Source organism: Semicossyphus pulcher, unplaced genomic scaffold (genome assembly GCF_022749685.1).
Source record: "Semicossyphus pulcher isolate SPU_LCO1_2020_fin unplaced genomic scaffold, fSemPul1.0.p SCAF_13, whole genome shotgun sequence".
In the NCBI taxonomy this organism is placed as follows: Eukaryota; Metazoa; Chordata; class Actinopteri; order Labriformes; family Labridae; genus Semicossyphus; species Semicossyphus pulcher.
Window position 1 is genome coordinate 25,570,989 of NW_027211637.1, and position 26,026 is coordinate 25,597,014.

General features: G+C 41.8%; 2 protein-coding genes across 5 annotated transcripts; both read left to right on the forward strand.

Moving 5' to 3' along the window:
* Window positions 1-1,626: 1,626 nt before the first annotated feature.
* Window positions 1,627-11,123, forward strand: samd10a (sterile alpha motif domain containing 10a). 4 transcript variants are annotated; one of them, XM_069659845.1, is made up of 5 exons: window positions 1,627-1,894; window positions 3,596-3,777; window positions 10,002-10,170; window positions 10,257-10,403; window positions 10,780-11,123. In XM_069659845.1, exons 1-5 carry the CDS (start codon window positions 1,882-1,884, stop codon window positions 10,800-10,802), a joined length of 534 nt encoding a protein of 177 aa, XP_069515946.1. In that variant the 5' UTR covers window positions 1,627-1,881; the 3' UTR covers window positions 10,803-11,123. The 4 variants fall into 4 exon arrangements, with proteins under 4 accessions (XP_069515946.1, XP_069515948.1, XP_069515945.1 ...); XM_069659847.1 differs by having other exon boundaries at window positions 10,257-10,397; XM_069659844.1 differs by lacking the exon at window positions 1,627-1,894 and adding an exon at window positions 3,395-3,449.
* Window positions 11,124-11,298: 175 nt separating this feature from the next.
* uckl1a (uridine-cytidine kinase 1-like 1a) lies at window positions 11,299-24,055 on the forward strand. Its single transcript, XM_069659843.1, has 15 exons — window positions 11,299-11,387; window positions 16,133-16,320; window positions 16,533-16,639; window positions 17,959-18,129; window positions 18,357-18,428; window positions 18,568-18,757; window positions 18,883-18,944; window positions 20,219-20,235; window positions 20,422-20,520; window positions 20,621-20,714; window positions 22,139-22,201; window positions 22,293-22,415; window positions 22,589-22,696; window positions 22,956-23,112; window positions 23,605-24,055. Exons 1-15 carry the CDS (start codon window positions 11,299-11,301, stop codon window positions 23,682-23,684), a joined length of 1,620 nt encoding a protein of 539 aa, XP_069515944.1. The 3' UTR covers window positions 23,685-24,055.
* The last annotated feature ends 1,971 nt before the right edge of the window (window positions 24,056-26,026 follow it).

Sequence of the window (26,026 nt, forward strand, 5' to 3'; positions counted from 1 at the left end):
AGATTTGTAGCAGTGGAAAAACAAAATTCAGTGTGCCCTCCTTTTTTAAGGAATTTTAATATATTTATGTTTGCCTCATTTGTGCTGGGAGATCATATCCCACATGGACAGCTGCCTCCTGCTGATGATTGGAGGATTTAGACAGCATGGGTTATATAATTAATATATATAAAACTCCTTAACCACACTCTATGTGCTGTACTGCTTAGGTTGGACAAATAGCAGTTTAAAATATAATTTAAATAGAGGTTACACTAAAAAGTAAAAGCTGGTAATATTAATTCATATCAGATTAGAGGGAGAAACTTTGATCCCCTTTTTTAACCAACATTTTGTTCTCATCTTTTTCTGCAGTGATTAAAGTGTGTAAAGTTTTTGCTCTTTGTTTCCCTGTATTTAACAGTGTTTTTAATTAATTTCTTTACTTCTATTTCTTTAATTTCCCCTTTTGTTTCGCTGTAGTGGAATACATGAAAATGTTTAATCACAAGGAAAGAAAGTAAACCAGAGAAAGTTACAACATTTGGACAAAGTGCTGTTATACAGGATATCAGCACAGCTGTGATTCAGCGATAGTCTCGAGGTGCAGGACAAGTGCTGAAGATAATCAAAGCTGTGGTGATATTCTGTACAACTGCAGGACCTCGAGTGAGATATTGCTTTTATACAACATTCATACAAGCAGCATGTAAAAGTTAAAAGTAATCCTCAACAACAGATGATTTTTTTTTGTCTGTTAAATCTTTCATTTGGCTCTGCTCACACAACTAGTTCAGAAACAACAACATTTCCCTGCTACTTTGTGTACATGTTACCTCAGACCGGCTTTGTTTGTACATGCATCTGAATGTTTCCATTTATCATGCAACCAAGTGTGTGTCAACAGTTGCTTTAGTGGCCTGTGTGATTCAGAGGCGCCTGACATTTGCATTAACATTCAAAAACAGTATTAAGAACACCTGAGGCAGGGTGATACATATAGTTAACGAAGTCCCTGTGCTGTTATACTTTATATCAGCACCTTTGGAATACCTCTTGTCCCATCAGATTACTTGGTCAGAAGTAACTGTTTTATAAAATAAAATATTGCAAGTTGAATAGAACCATGGTTATGGTTGGCCCTGTGATTCTTATAAACCCTAAAAGGTCATTTAATCCGCTGCTATCCTTTACTGAAAAGCATGTTACCGTGGGCTGCTGGGAGCAGGCTCGGTGCTCTCTTATATCTGCTCTAACGATCCTGAAGCTCTTCTGGACAAAACCCCACATAGAGGGTCCATCACAGACAGGGCCCACTGCCCACAGGCGCGCACAGAGCTCCCTTTCTTTAGGAAAAGGCAAAGGGGAATTCCTTAACTTGGACGCTGCAGTGATGAGAAGCCTTTTCATCCGGCTGTTTTTCAGAGCCTTCACTAGCTGCGTTAATTACAGGGCCCGGGGCTGCACTTTGAGCTCGCTGCGCTCATGCAAGCTCTTGAGAAAAAGCCGCGCGTCTGATTCTCACGACACATAAAATAACCCACACACTCAAATACACAGCGCGCGCGCGCGCGCGCAAACTGCTCGCTCCCGCCTGAACCAGCTCAACCAGTCAGCCCGCTGCTGCTCGGGGACATTCCTGTCTTGTCTTCTGCAACTTCAGCCTGCAGACAGACAGCAGCTGTGAATGACACCGTTGGAAAACGTGGGCTGTTTTGTTTAAAGGAATTCTCCCCAACAAGACTTGAGAGGATGTGGAGCGCCGTTCCTGCTGCCAGACCTCACTGAAACTTTTGACGGTAAACACACCGCGGAGAGGTGGAAGCAGGACCCGCAGCCTGTGTGGCGGTCACCGGAGATGATGGGAGACTTTCACTAGATTCAAATCGGAACGGAAACATCATGGCTGTGGACGGTAGGACGCTTTTTGTTGGCTTTACTTCGAAGAAATGCTCATTGAACTAGCCTACATTCAGTGGAAACTTGAACCATGAATGGGGTTATTCGTCGTTTGTTTAAGACGCTACTTGCGAGACTGGTTTGCCAGGTATGTTGGTGGTCTTGTAACGAAACGCCTGCTGCACTCTCACTGTAGTACGAGGTGAAACAGTACATTAGCAGCTATAATATACGGAATAACACAGGGCATGGTAGATTACTTTAAAGTTAGTGCTGCTTGTAGAGACATTACGGCGATTTTACGACACGAAGGAGTCCAGGGTGGCTTTATGAAGGACAATGACCTGGTGCTGAAATGGACAGCGCACCAGAAGCGACCAGCGTCACCAGTATGGTGTGAGCATTGCTGTGGTGACTGGTTTCAAAGACTCACTTTTCTTTTAATTAGACAGCTTCACTTGAAAGCCCATGGGATTAGCATTTTAAATTTTTCAGAATTTATTAGTCTTAAAAAAACTCGACTAGCATATGTTTTTCTGTCAGTGCCAGAGTCAAATCCTTTAAAAAGCTTTAGTCATCAGTGAAATCTTCATGCAAAATACCACATCAAAGATACTACAAGCAGGCGAGACACTTAAGTGTGGTTAGTAAGATTCTGTTCATGAAAGTGTTTTCCCATCCGGTGCTGGCAGCTTATAAGTGTGTTAGTTAATGAGGACTTTTTCCTCTCATAAACAGGCAAAGCTAGGGGAAGAAAAAACTGACAAGTGGTCTTAATTATCCGTATTTAATCCAGGGAAAGGGGCATATTTGTGTTTACAGCTGCAGCCTTCGGGGGAGTAGTTCCACTGTGAAGGAGAGTTCATACACAGTCTTGGAGTTATACCTCAAAGACACGAAAAATGGCATCCAGAGTTTTATTCATAATATTCTGATGCTGCTGGTTTGCCTTGATGATTGCAGGACTCGTCTTTGCCGCGCTCTCAGCAGGGGAGACGCTGAATGACAGAAAAGGGAGGCACAAAGCTAGAAAACCAAAAAGGCGCTCTTTCATCTCCTCAAACTCCTCGACTCCCCTGATGGCTTCTCTCGTTCTGTCCTCTTTTCAAATTCTCTTAGTCAATTTAAGATATTGAAAACGAACTTCAGCGCACACACAAACAAACACAGCTGCACACATGGCTTCAAACACAGTAAGGGAAGTCTTCCAATCTGGCACATGAATCAGTAATGACCTGTGGCTTTCTGCCAGGATCTGTGTGCCAGAAACAGCGTGTTTACTGTAGTTCCACACTTTCTTTAATTACTGGATGTTGGGCAGCCACCTGCTGTTGACTGGGTTTGGATGTCTGCCTGCAGGCCACCTCGTAATGATGAGAAAGTGGATCGTCTCACAGCTTTGACATTCCCCTACAAGCTCCGCACAATGTGTCAGTTGTACCTGAACTGTGACTAACTGAAATTACAGAGTAGATGGTCCAGTCTCAGATAACTTGTTTCTTCAGTAAGAGAAGAGCAGGTATGAGCAGGCACTACGTGATGAGATCATCCCTGAATGACAGGGTGTCCAGGTGAGTTCAACACAGCCTTTGTTTTCAACTCACGTAGAGTGAAGGAGTTTTTTGCTGAGCGAGGCTCCTGCTGCTTTTAAATCATCAGTGGTTGCATGAAGATCCGGCTGTCTAAACGTTACACCTCCCTGCTTTTATCTCTGCAGCGGCTTCCAGTTTCAGTTTCTGCAGGCCGGCTGTGGAGTACAGAGCGCTGCCTGAAGACTTCAAGCACCAGCTGAGTCGACGGACAGGTGGGAATCTAACCTGGCATGACGGGCGTGGGCAGAAGACGGCAGGAGGCAGGAGAGTGAAGCTGCTGCAGCAGCCGGGCACCGAAGCCCTGCAGGTACTGAACACCTCCATGACCTCAACATGTCAAACAGAACACCTGAGTCATGAGCTGATTTTGTATGACACCCCCAGGTTTTTTTAATTCTCCAAGGTCAGGGAAGTATGTGCCTTTGTTTTGACTTGTGTACTTATATGGTAAAAAAAACAACAACCTTCGGACGTCATTTGATCTGTGAAATATCTATTGTCCGAAAATAATTGCAATAGCCCTATAACTTGAATTCAACAGCCACATTGGCAGTAAAAAAGCTGGGCAGCTAACATTGTTGCTTGCTCTTACTAGAATCTGTTATTTGGATGACTCCCAACGTTATATAAGCAGTACCACACAGGAGGAGTGCAGTTGTACTGAATATCAGCACCGCTGTGATTCAGTCATTGGTACAAGGCTTCAAGCAGAGTGCAGAAGATAATTACAGCCGTGCTGATTGGCTTATTTTAACAGATTATTACTTTGTGTTTATTTAATCATTTATTAGGAAGTGGACTGTATGTCCACACGTTGCAATTCATAATTAGAAAGTTATGTGGCAAAATATTTTAGTAAAAAGTTTGTTACAATTTATTGCTGTACACTAATATTGTATAATAGTAAATTGATAACACCTAAAGCGGAGGGATACATGCAGTTAAAGGCCCCAGTGCTGTTATACTTTATATCAGCACAGGAATCCTCTTGTCCAATCAGATGACTTGGTTGGATCTCGCTGTTGTTTAGTCTGTTTTGTAAGTCACATCAGTGCTGTAACGTACAAAGTTATCTAACAGAATCCGCTAACAATAGCGACTGACTCAGTGGGTTTTAAAATAACGTAAATGAATAGTTCCTTCTATAAGAAGGCTCGCTGGTTCCACTTTAAGAGTAGCATCCAAACTTAAGAGCACAACAGATATCTCAGATCACTCATGTCATATAACATGCTGTGTGGGCTTGTTGAAGAGCAGAAAAACACTTCAATCAATGCTTGTGGAATATACAAGGTTATGATGTGCTGCAGTCTGTAGGACGCAGAGGAAAGAGTCCCAGCCCTGTTTCTATGAATATACAAGCGCAGGGTTTCATTCTTCTTTTGAAAAATAAACACAGCAGCTGCTTTATCATTAATTAGATTACATTCAATCATTTCCTCACACAGAAGGTGTTCTGTTTGACTTTAAGTGGTAGAAGTAATACAAATTTATTCTTCATTTTTGTTTGAAAATCCTTATTGTGGTTCATATTAACTGTAGTGGCAGCATCATATGGAAGAAGAGGTAATTGTAGCCCCATGACAAGGAAGATGTAGCGATGTGTTATTCCCCACTACAGCTTATGCAGACACAAAGCAAATCGAATCTTTAAAAAAAAAATACTTGCTGTGTTTTCTTACCAACTTGTGTATTCATTGAAATGTTCCTCTGGTATTCAGAACCGTCTGATTTCTATGCAGAAAAGTCTGAAAAGAAAAATTCATAGTCTGGCAAATGTGGCCGGTCACCATCCATTGTTGCAAATGGGCACTTTGTTAGCAGAGAATGGAAGTTGCTCTCTCCCCAGCGGGTCTGTGGGCTCTAACAGCCTTTTAGCATGGCTTTAAATAGCACAGGTCCTCCACTACTGCTGCTGTGGAGCAGCACTACTGTGTCTGTTGATTGAGAGCAGAAAGAAACAGACTTGAGTTCCATGTTTGATGTATATGCAGTGTGTAGTTGTTGTTGCAGGGTAATAAACAGTAAGCAACGCCTTTTTTATAGATCTCTTAGTTTGAAATGTCCGGCAGCCTCTCTGTTACAGTTCATATTGATTTTTTTATGTGATATTCATTTTGTTATCTGATACAGCACAGTCGACAGAGACGATCCATTTGCTTTGTAAACTGGCCTCATTTAAAGCCCTCGGTTACCAGTGAGAAAGCGCCTGCCTTTGTCTTCACCCCATTGGAAGTCTCTCTTAAAAGACGGTAATGAGCTGGAGCCAAAGCTGCAAACATAGAACTGGGGCCCGGCTGATAACAGAGTTGTACACAGAGCATTGTCTGTTTGTTTCAATCCTCTTAGATGCACATAATGTAGCGGTTGGTTTATTTTGGTCCTGAGGAGCATAAACTTAATCAGGGTTGTGTGTTTGGAAGTGTTTCTGCACTGGAACATGTGAAGTGTGTTTTCACTTCTTTCACAGTCCAGCTTCTCATCCTTCAGTTGGTTTGATTTCCTCTGTATGTAGTGCTCTTATCCGCTCTCCAACCACCGACATCTCACAAGTGCGCTGAACATGTTAGTTCACTGAAAGGGAGAAAAAACAGTAAACACTCATTATAGTCTCTCTGTCAGAGCAGCACAATGCATTCAGTTATTCATAAAAGAAAATGTGGCAACTATTTTGATTATTAATTTATTGACATTTTTCAAGCAAGAGTGTTTAATTTTTTTATTCCAGTTTCTAATTAATGACGACTTTTATTGCTCTTATATGATTGAAAAACAAATTATACAACAGTTAAGACCAAGTAATCTGATTGGACAAGAGGCATTCCATGAGTGCTGATATAGAGAACAACATCACTGGGACTTTTCACTCTGTGTATCACTCCGCCTCAGCCAGGTGTTCTAAACCCTGTTAATTAACATCACAGCAGAGCGTGTATATCTACATTAATCAAGCTGGTGCCTCTTAATCACACGGCAGACTCTTCTTACACTGGTTGAATTAAAACATACAGATAAATGTACATGATAAAAAAAACAGCTGATCTGTGCTAACATGTAGAGACAGAGAGCAGGAGAATGTTTGGGTTGCTTGGCAACAGAAGTCCAGTTTCAGTTAAGCTGTGGAACTAGTCTAGCAAAAAGGAGCTACCTATTGTTGATTGTTACTTTTAACAACTATTTGCTGCTTGTGTAACGGTTGTATAAAAGCAATATCACACAGCTGTCATGATACTCAGTACAACATCACTCCCTCTTGTGTGATATTGCTTTTATTTCTTTTGGACAGATGGTTAGGAAAAGAGAAGATTAGTTTTACTAGCTTTTGCTTTTAGAAATTGTTCTGGACGTTATCATCTTTCTGACATGTTATTGGCCAAACAAATAGTTGGGAGTCACAGTAGTTACTAATGAAAATCATTACTTGCAGCCCTAGTAAACACGGCTAGATGGGATTTAATAAAATATTCAATCAGCTGAGGAAAATGTTTGCTTTCTACACTTATTTACCGAATGTATTTACTGCTACACGCTGTGAGATGAACCAGTCCTTTGTGTGATCATTTATAATACATGCATTCATAGAAAAGCCCAATTCGGAGTTTAAAATATTCACACACTGACCCACTAGCAGCAGTGAAGGATTTTAGGCAGCACCAATTTCCCGACAAGATAGCGCTGCTGTGCTGAGGTGAAAAGTGCAACTACAATTTAAAAAAGGAAACTGGTGCTCTTCAAGTGAAGAGTAGGCAGAATGAAGATAAAAGTGGATCATTGTGTAACGGAAAGTCAGTCAGGAGGCAGAAGCATGCTCGTTTCACACTTGCTACTCTGCATGTGTCTGTATGGGCAGTGAGGCTGCTTTCTTCTCTAACACTTGTAACCTATTTAAACCATTTCCTGCTGTGTCTGACCTTATTAAGGTGCTTCTTGACAGCAGGAACTTTCCCATTGAACTAGGAACCTTTTGAGGAACTGTGTGCGTTTCGATAGCAGGAACCAGAGTCTAACTGATTTACCCCCTGACAATAAGACTAATGCTTGACACTAGGGATGCACGATATTGGTTTTTTTGGCGATATCCGATATGCCGATATTTTACAACTCATTTAGCCGATTACCGATACCGATATTTTTTTCCCGCACACCTAATTGCAGAGATCATCAACTCTCTTCTGTATTGGAATTAGCGTACAGTATAATGGTGATACTTTTATCACATTTGTTACAACGGTCGGGGTGACGGGTCTTGAGATGGTTAATCAAGTTTGTAGTGTTTAAAGACTTTGCCTTGGCTCCTCCTCGATCACCGAAGCTGAGCAGTCATTGCAAATAGCAGTTTTGCTCTCTATTTCGGACACTTTGAAAAACTTCCACACCACGGACATTTTGGCTTCTAACTCTCTCATGCTGCAGGTAAACACATGTGACGTCATCACGCTGCACCGCGCAGGTCTTCTTTGCGCCGGGGACATTGCGCCGAGGTCGGGCATTTAAACAAGTATGCAGCAGCCCATTATTTTATCAGTTAATTATATCGGCGGATATCAGCGTGTTGGCCGATATCCAATAGTTCATTTTTAAGCCAATATCGGCCGATACCGATAACGTGCCGATAATATCGTGCATCCCTCCTTGACACACACTTTGATTAAATTGATAATTGTCCATGGGGAGTTTGTGTAACTTGTTCATTGATAGGTTTCTGTATTGAAGAGTGACTCATAATGTTAGCTTCATCAGCCATGTAAAGCTGTAGTATTAAGAGAAAAGTTTTGGGTTCTGAGTGTTTCATCAGATCGTGTAACAAGTTGTAGGTATAAAGATACAATTTACACTAAAGCAACTTATGATGTAAAATGCACAATACTGGAAGCCTCAGTGGATGAGTACTGTTATCTCTTTCAGCAGGAACTCCATATATTCTGTATTTTACATGTTGCTCTTTATCAGATGGACCCTCCAGCACAGATTATGCCCCACTGAGTCTTAGATGTGAGCCAGCTTTCCTTTTTTCTTTTTTTTGAAGAACTTCTCCTGCATCTGAGAAAAATCTTAGAGGCGCTGAACCTGCTGAATTTTTAAAAGCGAACGACGGATCAAAGGCCCAGTTTGGCTCGTCCTCCATAACTTTACATCCTGTACATCCTTAAGATTAAAGAGCCGGATCTCGTGATCACACTTGCCTGCGTGCTCCTCTCAATGTGTTGTGGCTGCTGATCTTTCAGACAACTTCACATCCATGCAGAGGGTTTTTGATCTGCTCGCACATATGGTCATGATCGTCCCCTGGGTGCTTGAATGAGATTGAAACCTGTTCTTGCTTTTACAGAGAGGGCCGATCATGTCAGCTCCTCATGTACAGACCAGCCATGTGCATCTGTGCCTCACATGTTTGTCTGTTTGATGCTGAACTTGTAAGGTTCACAGCTGGTTGTTTTAGCTGCATGGCGGGTCATGGATGTGGGATGTTCAGGATCAGGTTTGGGGTCAGACTGCAGATTGTGGAGTACTGGGAGGTCAGGAAGCAGCTGTAAAGGAATAGTTTGATAATAATCTGCTTTTGAACAGGCCCTGTATAACGTTTAAATCCATATCTAAATGAATAAATTAAGTTGCTATTTATTTATTTATTTGATATTTATTTATATAGGGACAGGTATGAAGCTTGTAAAACGGTACCACACACTATAGCATTTATAGCTTAAGCTAGTTTGCGATGTCTGCCTTTAGATGGGCCTTTAAAATATGTAAAAATCAACAACAACAACACAAATCAAAATGCAAGAGAAAGCATTGTTGCAGTAATCCACCGCAGAGAAGCTAATGGGCTCCTTGTTTACATTAGCCCATGTGTTAGAATGTTAGTGTTAGTTAGTGAAATGCTAATGCAAAGTAAACAAGTGTAACTATTCCTTTATACTGTGCTGAGCTTGAGCCGACAGCCACAAGCAAATTATATGATCCAGATATCCAGACAGGAAAGCACAGAATCCATCGTTCCTCCATCCAACACAACACAACACACAATCAAGAGGTTGATTAATTAAGTGACCTGTTCCTGTTGATGGCCCGATAAGAAGGTTTAATACCACTCTCATGTCTGCAACACTAGAAAGAGGTAGAAACAGATAGCCTGGTCTGTCTGCAGGTAACAAACCCCCATCAGTAGATAATCCAGGAAGTCAGTGAGCCGCTCTACAAAATAGGTCCTGTGCACAACTCCGAGTGAAACCACAATTTGTTGTTTGGTTTTTGTTTTTCATTCAACAAACAAGACATGATGTGTTGATTGGGGAGCTTTGGTGGTGCTGGTTGGAAGATGCTAATACTCTTGGACAGAGCCAGGCTAGCAGTATCCCCTTGATTACAGCATTTATGCTATGCTAAGCGAACCGTCTGAACAGCATACTTATCATACAAACTGAGGATGGGTTTAATCTTTTCATCTATCTAATTACAAATTGTTGGAATATGCTTTTGATACATGTTCTCTGTATTAATTTGAATGTCTGTCTGTTTGTTTGTCTTCAGTACCGCTCCAGTGACAATTATGGGATATATCACACAAGCCCGACGCAGCCCAGCCTGATCCGTCCCGTCGTGCTGTGGTCACAACAAGATGTTTGTAAATGGCTGAAGAAGCACTGTCCGCACAACTACCTAACCTACGTGGAGGCATTTTCACACCACGCCATCACAGGTGACACTTCCAAGAGCATCAGCAGAGATATCAATGGACGGTCAATTAATGGATTAAAAAATAAAACCCTGTACTTGACCTTGCAGGCCGTGCGTTGTTGCGTCTGAACGGGGAGAAGCTGGAGAGGATGGGACTTGTGCAAGAAACGCTGCGGCAGGAGTTGCTTCAGCAGGTGTTGCAGCTTCAGGTGCAGGAGGAGGGGCGCAACCTGCAGCTGCTCAGCAGAGGTGACGGTGTGTGTTTACCTCTCTATTCCCAAACTCTGAGTTTAAAGGGAAATATATACGTATTCCCTTTCTGGCAGGGAGTTAAGTGTGAAGCTTTAGCCAGCATTCTGTTAGCTTATCTTAGCATAAGGACTAGAAACAAGATAAAAAACAGTTTACCAGCACCTCTTAAGATGATGAATTAACATAATACACCTTTGTTTAATGACAAATATTATCTTATACTAAGCTAAGATAACTGGCTGGTGTTAGTAGCTATATATAAAATGTATAGACATCAGAGCATCAATCTTCTCATACTCTCAAAAAGAATATTGACCAAAATGCCAAACGTTTGCTTGCTGTGTTATCTGAAATGTATTCATCTTTCTGTCTTTCACAGGTTCCTTTGGAAAGATATCATAGCGACGTTGTTGGAACATGTGGACGTCGTGGAATTATGGGATATTTACTCAGATGAACTCAAATGTGAATCAGATCTGTGGGATAAATGTATCCAGCGAGCAGCGATATCCAGAATTACGTCTTCATGTGGAAGTCGGCAGCTTTTCATTCCTCATCAGCACGATGAACAGACATAATCTTTACGGACTGACTATGAACTGTGATGAAGAAGCTCCGTGACAATCTGTTTTGTTTTATTGTTATCACTCCATTCTGTGTTTAATTATTAAAACCTCTCTTTTTTCGTCTCTACCTCTGTCTCTCTCTGTGAAACTTTTTTAATGTCAGAAAACAAATAAAGAAAAATATCAAAATATCTTTTTTTTTATTGCAAATGAGTTCTTATAAGGTCAGGATGGTATGCATTACCCTTCTTGACAGAGCAGCCACGAGGAAGCACGTGATGATAAACTACATTACCCACAATTCCGCAGCACGGTTAAGAAGGAATCCATCCATGGCTTTAACCAGCCGATGCCGGCTCCGAGGTCGCAAGATCCCCATGGAGACGGAGTGCGGGAAAATAATGTCGTCCCGCTCGGACAGGTACATGATGTTATCAGTATTTTTCACCTGTGTTTGAATGATTAATGTGATATTTGATTTAATCTGCGGCTTTGTGCCGAATCATGTAACGTAACGCTAACCACACTGACTTCCCTTATCATCCTCCCCCAAACATGAAAAATATCAGACATGTTTCGTCTCTTATATCGACATTTTTAATAATAAACCCTCTCTGTAAGTATGTTGGTAATTAACGTTAAATATAGTGACAGATCAGGGCTGTAGGTTTATTAAATGCGTTAGACAAAACGGAGCTCGTCAGAAGTAGGTGAGCTGCATGTTGACACAGTTGTGCGTCACAGACTGCATAACGAGAAATCAGCAAGAAAATCTATAAATACCTTTAATAAAAAAGATTTAAATATGTATAGGTTTCAGCCTGTGGCACTATGTTCAGGTGAGTTTGACCTGTGGCGATAGTCGATATTATTCTGCCTTGTTTTTTTTGTTTTGTTTTGTTTTGACAGTTCTTTTAAAGAGATTAACCTTCAAGAATTAAATTTAAGAACTGTATTTTAAAAAACATAATTAATAATGATAAAACATACACATTAATTCACCCTTTTATCCCTTTGCTAAGGCTTATCGTGACCATAGAGTATGTTGCCTTGAATAGGAAGTATGTGGCATAACAACACAAGTACACTAACTTAGGTAAGAGTATAAAAACTACCCTATAAAAATATATGACGAGTAGAATTTTATTTAAGTGAGAGTACATGAGTTTATGCCACACAATTAATTAAAAGTATTTAAAAATATATATATATTAAAAGTTCTCATTTTGTAGCATAATGCCCCTCAGTGTAATATTATCATGTTACTGGATCATTAATATTAATGTATGCAACACATTGATATAGCATTTGTTCGTGGAGCTTATTTAAGTTTTGTAAGGGCTGCAGAATATGGGGGGGAGGGGGGAGAATCGTAGTGCTCTAATTTTTAGAAAGATATCGGGATTATGATATGATTCATTTCATTTTTGCATCACAGTTTTTATTTTTATTTTTACAGAAAATAACATTTGAAATCATGATAATGTAACATTTGTAGGAAAATATTGATGCTATTTGGATTCATTGAGCTTAACTGTTGGCTAGTTCAATCTTAAAGCTCCTGTGAGGAACTTTCGGTTTGTGTTGATTTTTGGCGCCCCCCGTGGACAAAGCCGTACCTCTTATCTCTTGGCTGATTTTGTCCTTTACATGCTTAAAGTGGTGGTTTTAATAAAAAATCTCATCCTGCTTTCTTTAACAGTCATATGTATCACTCACTTAAAATGTTTGCCCTGGAAAATGTGAACAAAGGCAGCGTGCGGTTAATCGCTTCGTCTGACACCCCCCCCCCCCCCCCCCCCCCCCCCCAGCAGTTTCAGCCATTAAAAATAACCATATAGAAAAAATCAATCTTGTTGCTGATTGTCTGGCTTGTTTTGTAGGTCATATAGAGTCATCAGAATTAATTTCAGTCTGTTTCATAACCAGTGAAAAACTCCTCACTGGAGCTTTAATGCACCTAATTCTGCAAGATGGTAATAACAAAGTAGACGTGTTGTACTATTTTTACACTGTAACACTAAGAGACAGACTTAAGTTTGGTTGTTGTTTTATTTTTTCTGTAACTCTGAGGATCAGATCAGTGAACTCAGAGGAAGGATCAGCAGAAGAAGTCCATCCTGTCCTGCATTTGCATGCAGGTACCTCTATTAATACCAGCCAAGCAGCTCTTTGCTGCCAGTGTTGCAGTGATCCTCTTAGTGTCTGTCACACTCTCACACACATTTAGAGCGAGGTGGACAGAGAGAAGGAGCACACATGGACAGTACCATGCAGAGATGAGAAGCAGACACATTTTATGCATGTGTGAATAGACGGAGTGAAAGAAACAAAGCTGTAATTTACGCAGGACTTCGGTCAGTGTTGTTGTTTTGGGTGGTTGACACAGAGGCAGGCGAGCTGGAGGGCAGCAGGCTGTCGGTTGAAGCAGACATGACTCTGCTGGACTGTGCAGGAGCCAGAATCTCAGGCTGCTGGTCTCTGAGGTCTGACCGCAGGTAAGATCTGGCTGTTGTTTTCTCTTTGTTTTCCCCCCCCTTTCACAAAGCTCTCAAACGCACGTCCAGGGTGTTTTTGAGAGCTATAAATAATCTCTAAACAGGGGTTGTTGCGAGGTCAGAGGAAGTGCAGGATGTAGGTTAGTTTGGCTTTTGATGTGCGTTATCACCGCTCGGTCACGGAGGGTCGTCTGAAGTGTGTCATTACTGAAAAAGCATTTGAAGCTTTCGCTGAAGTCTGAAAAACATTCATTAGCGCTCTCTTGGAATTAGGGTTTGTGTGCAGAGATGAAGTTGTGCATTATGTAAGAAACCAGAAAAGTTCTTCATTTGACTTCTAATTGCTGCCGGTGGGAACGCAGAGTCTCTAAATGTAGAATCAAAGTGTGACGTAGAAGCTAAGCTGACTTTTCTTTGGTCTGTAGTAAACGTAGGGTGTCAGATCTTAATGTAATTACAGTGATGTAAGCTGTGATGTGTCCGTTATCAAACAATACATTTAATACAATCCAGGCTGTGGTGGAAGAAGTATTCAGAACCTTTAGATAGTACAATAATACACTGCTGAAGTACTTTATCACCAGTAAAAGTACTGCATGTAGAGGCCTTGTGGGTGTTTGAAGTATTCATCTAATGATACTTTATCTGTACTGTTATATATTATTCTATTAGATTACTTATGTGTGATGTAAAAGCTTTACTCTGGTAGCTGGTTGTGATGGAGCAACTGTTTTTACTTATAAAGCTGCAGCTTGATTATTACTAATACTAATAATGGATTAAAGTGCTGATGGCTTCATGGTCAACCCAGTTCTTGTTTGGTTTGTAAAACAGGCGAGGAAAGCTACAAACTGTCACTTAATTAGAAGCTGACGCCATAAAAAAGGTTGATTACAAAATGGCTTTAATGATGAATCACTTGGATGGTTCAGTGCATCATATTTAAAAAGCTTTTCATCTGCAAAAACCTTCACTTGAGAACTAACTATAGCTGTCACATAAATGCAGTGACGTTAAACTTCAGATGTTTTCTTCTGAAATGTGGATTTGAAGAACAAAGTGTCATGAAATAACAACTATCCTGAATTTGTATTGAAGCTCACAGCAGGTGGATTTGACCTCACAGCCGTCTTACACAACGACACACTACAAAATGTGAAGATGTTTTCTTCTTGCACCGCAGGTTTTTTAGAATGTTTGAAATTGCATCTTAAAACTAGTTCAGTTCTTCACTGCAGAGCTGTTTGACATGTAAACTGTTTACATAAGAGATAGAATGTTTGTTCTTGTGTACTTCTTTCATAAGCAAACATGGCTCCTATTGTAGGGATGCACGATATTGGATTTTTTGCCGATATCCGATATGCCGATATTTTACAACTCATTTAGCCGATTACCGATACCAATATCTTTTTCCCGCACACCTAATTGCAGAGATCATCAACTCTCTTCTGTATTGGAATTAGCGTACAGTATAACGGTGATACTCTTATCACATTTGTTACAACGGTCGGGGTGACGGGTCTTGAGATGGTTAATCAAGTTTGTAGTGTTGAAAGACTTTGCCTTGGCTCCTCCTCGATCACCGAAGCTGAGCAGTCATTGCAAATAGAAATTTTGCTTTCTATTTCGGACACTTTGAAAAACTTCCACACCACGGACATTTTGGCTTCTAACTCTCTCATGCTGCAGGTAGACACACGTGACGTCATCACGCTGCGCCACGCAGGTCTTCTTCGCGCCGGGGACATTGCGCCGAGGTCGGGCATTTAATCAAGTATGCAGCAGCCCATTATTCTATCGGTTAATTATATCGGCGGATATTGGCGTGTTTGCCAATATCCGATAGTTCATTTTTAAGCCAATATTGACCGATACCAATAATGTGCCGATAATATCGTGCATCCCTATCCTATTGTGCAGATTTTATACAACACACCAAGTTCGATGCATCACTCTTGTCAGGTGGATATCCCACCTGCTCTGTTCACCTGTCATCATGCTCTTTTTATGAAGACTAAAAGATCTTTTACACGTGAAAAATTATGTGTAAAATCACTCTTTCCTGCTTAGGGGGCCCCTTTCTGTGTTTTTAACTTGTATGTATTCACATTGTGACTTTTTGTTTTGTTCTGAGACTGCAACTAACATTTATTTTCATAAACAAGTTATCTTTAATGTAATTGGCCTGTATGTAAAAGTAGTGAATAAAGCAGAATACTTGTGTCAGACGAACCATCCAAAACTTAAAGATAGAAAGTCTAAAGTTCAAACAAACTTAATAATCTTCAGCCCTGTCCTGTCTAAAGTTTTTAACCACATCTCACAACCTTCATCTTTGTTGGAATTGGCTCAGCATACTACACTGAGAAACTAGCAAAGCGAGTGACTTCCAGACCTGGTTAAAAGCAGCCTTGTGTAAGGATTACTTTGTGTAACTGTTCCCAAGGTCTGGTGCCTGACATGTTGCGTAACACCTGGATTTTATGTATAATATATAAAAAGATATGATATGATAATGTCATTATTACATCTAATATTGAAGTTGTTTTCTTGAGGTGGAATAGGGCAGCCCTTTGATGCAGGCAGACTGCTTAAGAGAAGACGTAATGCACCTGACTGTGTGTTCAGGCTGTAACCTGCCCTGCTGTTTGTGTTCTCTTTGCAGCGGGAGCGGGGAGGACTCGTTGGACCGGCTCCTGCCCCCCGCCGGGGCCCCTCGCAGGAAGAGCACTACCTCACTGAGCAAAACGGAGCCCCCTCTGCTCCGCACGGGCACTCGCACCATCTACACCGCCGGCCGACCTCCGTGGTATGACGAGCACGGAGCGCAGTCAAAGGAAGCCTTCGTCATCGGTATGACAGTCACTGATGATGTGTTTCCTCCTCCTCACTGTTTGCTTCCTTCGCCTCTTCAAACCAAATTGTACCCTAAAGCAGCAGAACCTGTTCTTCTGTCCTATTATAGCCATAAACACTGTAATGCAATCGCACATGCATACCTCCAGAGAACATTAGACACACTCTGAAAAACACACATAATGGGTCTCTGCTGTGTGCATGTGCAGGTTTGTGTGGGGGCAGCGCCTCAGGGAAGACCACCGTGGCCAATAAGATCATCGAGGCGCTGGATGTGCCGTGGGTGGTGCTGCTGTCTATGGATTCTTTCTACAAGGTGAGAGAGTCATGCCTTTTAGTGTTTCTGTGTCTGTTTGTGGACAAAGACATGATCTCCTTTTGTTTAAGTTCTCCATTATCATGCACCTAAAACGATCATTACACTGCTGACGGAGGTTTGAGTTAATCGCCTGTTGTTACATCGCTTTAGATTACAGCCGGCAAATTACAGTGCAGATATTTTGTACATAAATAAAAACATGCTACATTGACTGCACTGCCGGAATCAGCATTTCACAATGCATCCGACCCCTATGCCTGTGGGGCCAAGGTAGCGGCTCCATGTTTCTTCATCAGGCTGAGCCCATGGCTGAGAGCCCGACACCCAGATGCTCGCCGTAGGCTAGCCCCGGTCTCCTTAATCCGGGCGAGGTCGCTCTACACCGTTCTAGCCGGTTCATAGGAGTTTGTGAACCTGAAGGCAAAGCTTTCCATTTACCAGTCGATCTACGCTCCAACCCTCACCTATAGTCATGAGCTTTTGGTAGTGACCAAAAGATTGAGGTATCAGCGTTTGCTGCGTGAAGGGTGTCTGGGCTCAGCCTTAGCGATTGGGTTAGGAGCTTGAGGATATCCGGAGGAGGCTTGGAGTATAACCGCTACTCCTTCGCATCAATAGGAGCCAGTTGAGGTGGTTCGGGCATCTGATTAGGATGCCTCCTGTGCGCCTCCCTCTGGAGGTTTTCTGGGCTTGTCCACCTGGGAGTAGACCCGGGGCAGACCCAGAGCTCGCTGAAGGGATAATTATATCACGTCTGGCCTGGGAAGGCCTCGGGAACGCCTCGGGATCCCCCAGGAGGAGCTGGAAAACAATGCTGGGGAAAGGGATGTCTGGGTAACCTTGCTTAGGCTTCTGCGTCCGTACATACCTACAGATACGTCTAAGGAGTAACAGATCTGTATATAGGAATGGGACACTTTATCTCCTTTCACAAAGCTTCAGAACTTTAGTTCAACATTTAAGGAAATAAGCTTATTTGCTTCTTTCTGAGTGATGATTGATAGCTGTCCAGACAACCAGTGGAAGAAGCAGCTGCAGCACACAACTCTTGCAACCACAACTTTTTGTTTTTACATTTTGGTTCTTATGAAATGTGTTTTTTTTCTGACATAGCAGTGCTAGCTGTTTCCCCCTGTTTCCAGTCTTTATGCTAAGCTAAGCTACGTCCTAGTTTAAGCTCAATTTTTAGTTTACAGTCATGAGTATGAACTTGATATTCTTCTCTAACTTGAAAAAAAAAAGTCTTTTAATCTTTACACATGTATATCAGCCACATCGTGTTAAACATGTGATTATTAATGTGCTGTGTGTTACAGGATCTATCCCCTGAGGAGCAGGCTTTGGCGGCAAATAACGACTACAACTTCGACCATCCGGGGGCTTTCGACTTTGAGCTGCTGGTGTCCACTCTGAGGAAGCTGAAGCAGGGCAAGAGCGTGAAGATCCCTGTGTACGATTTCACCACACACAGACGGCAGAAGGACTGGGTGAGTCGTGTTTCTATGCTGGCAAGTTGTCTCTTGTTCTTCTTAAAGACTTTTAACTGTTTAAAGATTAAATATGCGTCAAGTAATTTTGAACAGAAGAAACAAGTCAAATGTATTCTAGACATGAATAAAATATTGCCATTCTGCAGCTTCAGTCTTATGAAGCTCGACTGACTGTTCATGAAGGCGCTTCCTGCTTTGAAGACTCTGTTTTCCTCTTCATGCAGAAAAACGTGTACGGTGCCAGCGTCATCATATTTGAAGGGATTATGTCTTTTGCAGACAAAGAGCTTCTCCAGGTGAGGCCATATGTTTTCTGTTCCTCCTCTCTTTAAGAAGAACTCTTGAGTGAAGGAAAGTAATCATCACCAGGTAGAGCTGTTTGAGCAGCTGCTCAGCTGAAGTGAATATTCTGGTGTTTGCTCTTCCCACCTGCAGCTCCTGGATATGAAAATCTTTGTGGACACAGATTCAGACATTCGGCTGGTCCGCCGGCTCCGCAGGGACATCACAGAGCGGGGACGGGACATCGAAGGCGTCATCAAGCAGTACAATAAGTTTGTGAAGCCGGCCTTTGAGCAGTACATCGAGCCGACCATGAGGCTGGCTGATATCGTCGTGCCGAGAGGTGAGGCGGTCGGACTTCTTCACTGCTTAACTTAAACTAGAAGATCTTCTCATATTGTTGACTGCAGAGAAAATTCCAACATCATCTCTAATCACACGTCTGTCTTCATGTTTTTCTCTCCCAAGGTGGTGGGAACATGGTGGCCATTGATCTGATAGTTCAGCATGTTCACAGCCAACTAGAGGAGGTAAAACACTGATTGTACACAAGAGAGTGGCGCCACCATGTGTCCAAAAGATGTAACATCTATACAGATAGATAGAGAGGCTCCCAGCTGTTTGCACGCTGTGCTTCAAGATAAAATAAACCATAACATAACAATGACAAACTTTCAGAATTGATCGCTCTCACTTTGAAGAGACAAGTCTGAGTTCTTCTTATTGTCAACAAATCCCACTGAATGACGTCTCTGTGCCACAGATCTCCATCTGTGCAAAGCTATAACAAACACATGTCCTGTATAAGGATGGTGTTTAAAGGGCCAGTTTGCAGATTTTCAACCTCAGTCCGATCATGCTATTATGGAGAGCTAATGCCGTCATGGTGGGGAAAATAATGCAATCCCGCTCTGTGACGCTATCCGCTTCTCCAACGGGCCCTGGAAAACCTCCGCCAGACTACGTAAAATCATCTGGCGGAGGCCCGGGAGCTTACTAAACTACACTTCCTCAATCTAGGACGCCCGCCTCCGATGTCGTGTCTCATTCAAAATCGTCAGGTTTGAATTGTAGACTGCAGACCTGAAGATTTTTTTCACGGTCCACCAGTATATATATACATATATAGCGTCGTATTTCAGATTCTGTACCGCCCTGAGCCATTGCCTGCAGCGATCAATGTCCTTGACTGGAAAGTGGTAGTATTTCACTCCAGCGTCTCTCGCTGGGCCGTTCCTTTCAGAGGGAGGGGCGCAATGCACGCTAGGTGTTGTAGGAATGTAGAATGGGCGAAACCACAAGCTGTTTGTACAACTTTCTCCACGGCTATGGCGCCAGTTTCAAATATTACTGCTTCTATCGATTACAGAGAACACGAGCTTTGACTGACCGTTTCCTTTAATATCATTTTTTCAAATCCAAACCATTTCAGATCTCTTACCTCGTCTTTTAAAGTTGTTTTCTTGGTCGTGACTGAAGACGTGTCAGTTATTTGCATCAGTATAATTTGCTCCTCGCTGCAGCTGTGTGGCTGAGTTAGCACATGTTTAAATACTTCACCAGTTTTTTAATGAATGCAGATTCCTGTAGTCAGAAAGAGGCAAACTGTCTAACAGAGATTTAGAGGAACAAATGACATTCACAATTTACTAAAACTAAAAGTGCCCTGCCGTTTAAAGTAATAGTTAGGCCTGTTTTAAAAATATAAAAATATGATTGTTTTTAAATATTTGCATCTCCAGCAGGGTCGTCTCACTAACTGTATGTTTTACTACATTTACATCTTCCTTCTCTCCTCATGCAGCGTGAGCTCAGTGTCAGGTATGCTGATCTTGACCGCCTCTGGTCTGACTATTGTTGTTGTAAAGTTTGTGTCGGTGCTGTGGACAGGGTTTCTATGTTTAGAGACTTGGTCTGACTGATAAATCTCTGACTCGTCCACGCCTCCTCAGCGTAGTACATTGAAACATGATAACTTGTGATTTAACAACCTCTCCCTGCTCTCAGGGCGCTCCTGGCCTCGGCTCAGCAGAACCAGCCGCTGCCTCAGACGCTCAGCGTGCTGGAGAGCACGCCGCAGGTCAGAGGCCTGCACACCATCATCAGGTACCGACCTGTGCTCCAGAAGGACTTGAAGTCCTTGTAACAGTCCATAAAATACAAACATAATATACTGTATATAAAACTTTTCCTCTTTCTCATGCAGGAATAAAGAAACCAGCCGAGATGAATTTATCTTCTACTCTAAGAGATTAATGCGGCTCCTCATAGAGCACGCGCTAACCTTTCTACCATCTCAGGTGGGTGGATTTTAACGCCTTAGTGAATATTCATGCTGCTATATTTAATATTTTAACATAAATAATGGATCACTTTTATGTGAAAGGGGTTGCTCCTAGTAAGAGTGAATCACCCGACCCTATAGCTCCCCTCAGGTGTTTTCGTTTTACAGCCAACTCTACTTTTACTATTTGTTTTGCTCTCTCCACTTTCATCACATCAGTCTCATATACAGCAGTCTAAAAAAATCCACTGCTGACGACTTTCTCACCAGCAAACAGCAGACAAAGTTAAAGACCAGCTGGTGAACAGAGTGGAGCGCTTAGCAGCTAAAAAGCTAGATATGTCCCTCAGGAGGGAATCACAAAAAGGGGTCAAAGAAAGTGAATGTTGGACTTGCATTAATCAGGTAGTAAGAAACACAACTCCACTTGAATAATAAGAAAGAAAAGATCGATGACTACAGATACAACTTCAAAAATACGTGAAAATCCAAATAAAAAGAAACAAACTCGACGCTCAGATGAAGGCAAACAGTCTATAAAGGAAAGCGACCGACAGCGAGGAAAATCAAGAGTTACAACCGGAGCCAACCGTGGATAAATGTGTATAAATATAATCTATGCTTTATCTTTACATCATCTCATTTTCATGCCTAATATATCTTGCATAACAAACTACTTCCAGGCAGCTTTTAACTCCAGTTTTTGCAAATTTACTTTGAAAATCAACTCGCAGAGACATGAAACCGGCTTGAGATAATTATAATAATCACACGATAATAACCACACGTTGACTGTTAAGGTAATTATGGTTTTGTCACAGTTATTGTCGCCTGGGAACAAAGGCTGAAAACAGGGACTTTTTGGAAAATGTCATTTTGGTGCTTTCAAGTGTCAAACAACTTCACAACATCTTTGTGCCTATAAATCCAAGATTGTTTATTGCAAGTGTTCTTAAAAAGAAAGCTTTTAAGGAGCCATCTCTTGAATATTACTTGTCATAGTTTAAATAAAAACCAACAAGAAAGAGTTTTTAAAACCGTTCTTAACGATGTTCCTGACAGGAAATAAAGGTGACTTAAAGCTCACATGGCTGTGGTGTCTTAGGCAAAGTTCAAGTCTCTGCAAGTCTGTTCCCATACCTTACTTTCCTCTATTAAAAATGTCTGATTGCTGGAGGGCTTCATACAGAAACTACTTTGGAAAGTTGTTTGTGTTGAAGTTAAGTTTATACCAATAGTGATGAATGTGCTAAAGGAAACAAACTGCCCTTTTTTATGTATATTCTTTTGCACTCACTGAGTGCATTTACGCTGCAAAAGGGGGTAAAAACAATAAATACAAAGATACATTTCTACTTTTCTTGTGCATCTATGGGAGAATTTTGTTCTTTTAATAAAATGATCTCTTTTTTAAAACCAGCTCTTTTCTGCTTCTTACAGTCGTGTGTAGTTCAGACTCCGCAGGGCAATGAGTACGAGGGCCGCAGTTACAACGGGAAAGGGGTGAGTGACGCTGTTTTACTCGTTGACTTAAACTCGAGAGCGTGTTCAGGGTTTCCTCCATCACTCTCGCTCCCCTGCCTCGTCTCCACAGATCACCGGTGTGTCGGTCTTACGGGCGGGAGAGACCATGGAGCCCGCCCTGAGGGCCGTGTGCAAAGACGTCCGCATCGGGAAGATCCTCATCCAGACCAACCTCGACTCAGGAGAACCAGAGGTCCTTAACATGACACGTTTAGTATAAAAAATGTCTTTCCCATCACATTAAAGATAAAAATGTTTTGACTGGCTTTTTTTTTCTTTCTTCCACATGATGTGTGTCTCCCTGGTAACTACCCTTCCTGCTTTTGTAACCATGGTAACCTGTCTCCTCCTCTCCGGCCTCGCCAGCTGCATTACCTGCGTCTGCCCAAAGACATCAGCGAAGATCATGTCATCCTAATGGACAGCACAGTCTCCACCGGCGCTGCTGCCATGATGGCAGTGCGAGTCCTATTGGTGGGTGCAGATTAACATCATTACTCCTCCGTTAGACGACAATAGGAACCTTTTCTTCTTGGTCTGTCACGTGTGTTTTATTAGTCCTCCGTGTGGTTATCGCAAGGAGGTTTTTTTATGGTCCTGATGAGGTCAAATTAGCTTTAATTCTGCACATAGAAATACCACACATTTTCTTCCCTTTCCGCTCACTGATCATGTTTTGATGACGATGAGGAAGGCATTGATTGTTGTTCCTGTCGTGTGTGTGGCTGAGCAGGATCACGAGGTGCAGGAGGACAGGATCGTGTTGGTGTCGCTGTTGATGGCGGAGCTCGGCGTGCACTCTGTGGCCTACGCCTTCCCGAAGGTCAAAATCATCACAACTGCTGTGGACAAGAGTCTGGACGATTTCTTACATGTAATCCCTGGTATCGGTAAGCCTCCACATGCACAATCTGTCTGTAACGGCGCTGTTAAATCAGAAACAAAGGGTCTATATCATAATGACAAGACGTTTTCAGCGTATAAACATGTCCTCAGTCTGCAGGATAAAATAAAAGTGTCCAAAGTCTCTGCAGGAGATAAAAAAATAGAAACATTTCTGTTTCAAGTTGACAGGTTTTCATTTCATGTCCCAACGGAGTCTAATTTTATGCTCATGTCACTTCCAATCTGAAGCAAGATCACCACTGTAACTAAACTACACAGCCCGCACCAGATGGACCAGTCTGTTGTCTGTAAATAATTACATACAATTACATAATTAAAGCTTACTTACAAACGTTAAGATTAATATAAGTGGTTAGTTACACCAATTTATGAGCATGTCTGATAATCATGTTACAAAACCCTCACGGAGCTCTTATTTCCAAGACTTCTAACCCACTCATGCACGTCAGATCTGAGTCCACTGTTCTGTGTTTCAGGGGACTTTGGGGACCGGTACTTTGGGACGGACGGCTCAGACGGCTGGAGCGATGAGGACCAGGACCAGCCGTCGTTCTGACACACACGTCTTGTGAGCCTGTGAAAGAAAAATACAAACACTACTTGAAACCTCCTGTTAATGTGCGTCCTCCTATTCAGGCATAGACCAGCAAAAACTGTAATATTACTTTTTTGTGTACGATACATGAAGTTTTTGTACTCTTATACATCAGAGAAGTTTCAGTCAGGGGGGATGTTTTGTTGCGTTTACGGCTGAGAGTTCATTTTGAGTATTTTCGTACAGAAGGGTCGCAGAGGGGAAACGGTGCCATTACCTTTGAGGTACAAATATGACAAATGAATATTATTATAAGGCCTACGATGTGTTTATACACGACTGCACCAGCTGTTCTCGAATCTTTCATGATTACTAAAGTAGGTTGCGCCTTAAAAATGTAACTCATGTCCTCACTAAGATGAACTCTTAATGTTTGAATCTGTTGCTAGTTATGCAAACATGAGGTCAATGCAGCAAGCTAACATCACAGCAGCTCTGTGAGGCTCTTTAAGCACTTAGAGCTATATGCTAATATTAACATGCTCACAATGACAATGCACACTGATATTTACCAGGTATTAAAGTAATAATCTCCAAAATTTTCATGTAAATAAATGTCTGTTAAGATTGAGCCTATGGCCCACTGATGAAAGCCTTTGCATTTGCAGTATTACAGACTGGGTGTCACAAGTGGTGCCCTGTTAGTGACGCGTTTTCCATCAGCCAGCAGTGGTTGGTCTGCCAGAGAGGGTAGGCGGAGCTAAGCGGCTGCTTTTCCGCTCTTTGCGAGTGTTGCGAGTAAACAGTAATCTACTATGGCTGAACAAACAAAGAAAAGATGGATGACTACAGAAACATCGCTACAGGTGCCGCCACAGAGTATCAAACTGAGATCTTCGAGATTACAACTTTAATCTATGTTTAGCATGTTTGCAAGCTAACATCTGCTAATTAAAACTGTACACAAGATGCAGCGAAGGATGATGGGAATGCCGTTAGTTTTGCAGATATTTAGCAGGTTTATAGTTATACCTTAAAGTATTCAAGACATTAGAGTTGGACCAAATGGTGGTGGAAAAAATGAAAGGATTAACAAAGCTGCTAAAATTCCTCCTCAGGGGGCAAAAAAAGACTTTACAAAACTTCTTCACAATCTATCTAATGTTTGTTATTTCCCTTAAAAAACACCGATCTCGGGGCTCAGTTGGTAGAGCAGGCGCCCCATGTACAGAGGCTACAGTCCTCATCGCACTGATCGCAGGTTCGACTCCCGGTCTGCCGATCATTTGGTGCATGTCATCCCCCACTCTCTACTCCCAACATGTCCTGTCTATCTTCAGCTGTCCTATAAATAAAGCCAAAGGTCAAAAAAATTATCTTTAAAAAAAAAGGCCGACCTCTTGATGGCACTAGAGAGGTGAGATTATTCCCAAATAAATATATCCTCTGTGCATCACAGATATCTGTTGCAGCCATTAGTTGAGATTTGGAGCAAATTCAGATATAATTCTGGATTAATTAAAAAGCTACACAACTTAAGAAACAAGATAAAAAAACTATTATTGTGCAACAATCTGAGTTTCTTTATCTTATTTTATCCCGACGGTTTAAAGAGTGTTTGAAGTTTGTGTAAAATACCTTCAGAGGGGAAAATTCTGACTCACAGCTGCGTGCACGAATGTAATGTTAATACATGAGAGGCACAAAAACTGCTGCTAATTATAGCTAACTTTGAACAGCTTTAGGAATAGCTGGTGCAACCAGCACAGGAATATGTACTGATGTGAATCCATTATTTTAATTCTCCATACTCTAAGCTGCTCTATAAAGACATTTTTATATGATATAATGTGATAATCTCGCATAGAAGTCGAGTGTTTGAAAGACATTTTGTATTAAACATGTAACACAAGGGGAATCTTAAAGGTGTACATGTTTATGATAGGAGTGAAATACCTGTGAGTGTTTGATTCATCTTTAATTCAGGGTATAAAATCCGTCTTCAGTTCTCACTGCCTCTCTCCTTCTGGAAGACATGACATGTTTTGATAAATGTGAGTGCTGATCCTCCAGGTGAGGATGTTGGGTGTGAGGTCACGGCCGGTCACAGTCTCACCTCTGAGTATTTTTTCTTCCACGCTCCTGTGACTCTCAGGGTTCAGACACAGGCCGTCTGACTCCCCTGTGATGCACTTTAAGGCCTGCAGGGGTCAGTATAGCTCACATTTAGCTTCCCTCTTAGTGTGATTTATAGTGTGTCCCTGTGAGAAATCACAGAACAGAAGAATGCACACAGACTCACCTGATCACTCCCATCGTATGAGTTAAACAGAATTACACTTGGTGTCATGAACGGCAGATTT

Coding starts and splice junctions, on each gene's coding strand:
- samd10a (XM_069659844.1), top strand. Junction 3,778..10,001: donor CGGGCACCGAAGCCCTGCAG/GTACTGAACACC, acceptor GTTTGTCTTCAG/TACCGCTCCAGTGACAATTA. Junction 10,404..10,779: donor GCTGCTCAGCAGAGGTGACG/GTGTGTGTTTAC, acceptor TGTCTTTCACAG/GTTCCTTTGGAAAGATATCA.
- uckl1a (XM_069659843.1), top strand. CDS start 11,299: ATGGCTTTAACCAGCCGATGCCGGCTCCGAGGTCGCAAGATCCCCATG. Junction 16,321..16,532: donor AAAGGAAGCCTTCGTCATCG/GTATGACAGTCA, acceptor GTGCATGTGCAG/GTTTGTGTGGGGGCAGCGCC. Junction 18,758..18,882: donor TGATATCGTCGTGCCGAGAG/GTGAGGCGGTCG, acceptor TTCTCTCCCAAG/GTGGTGGGAACATGGTGGCC.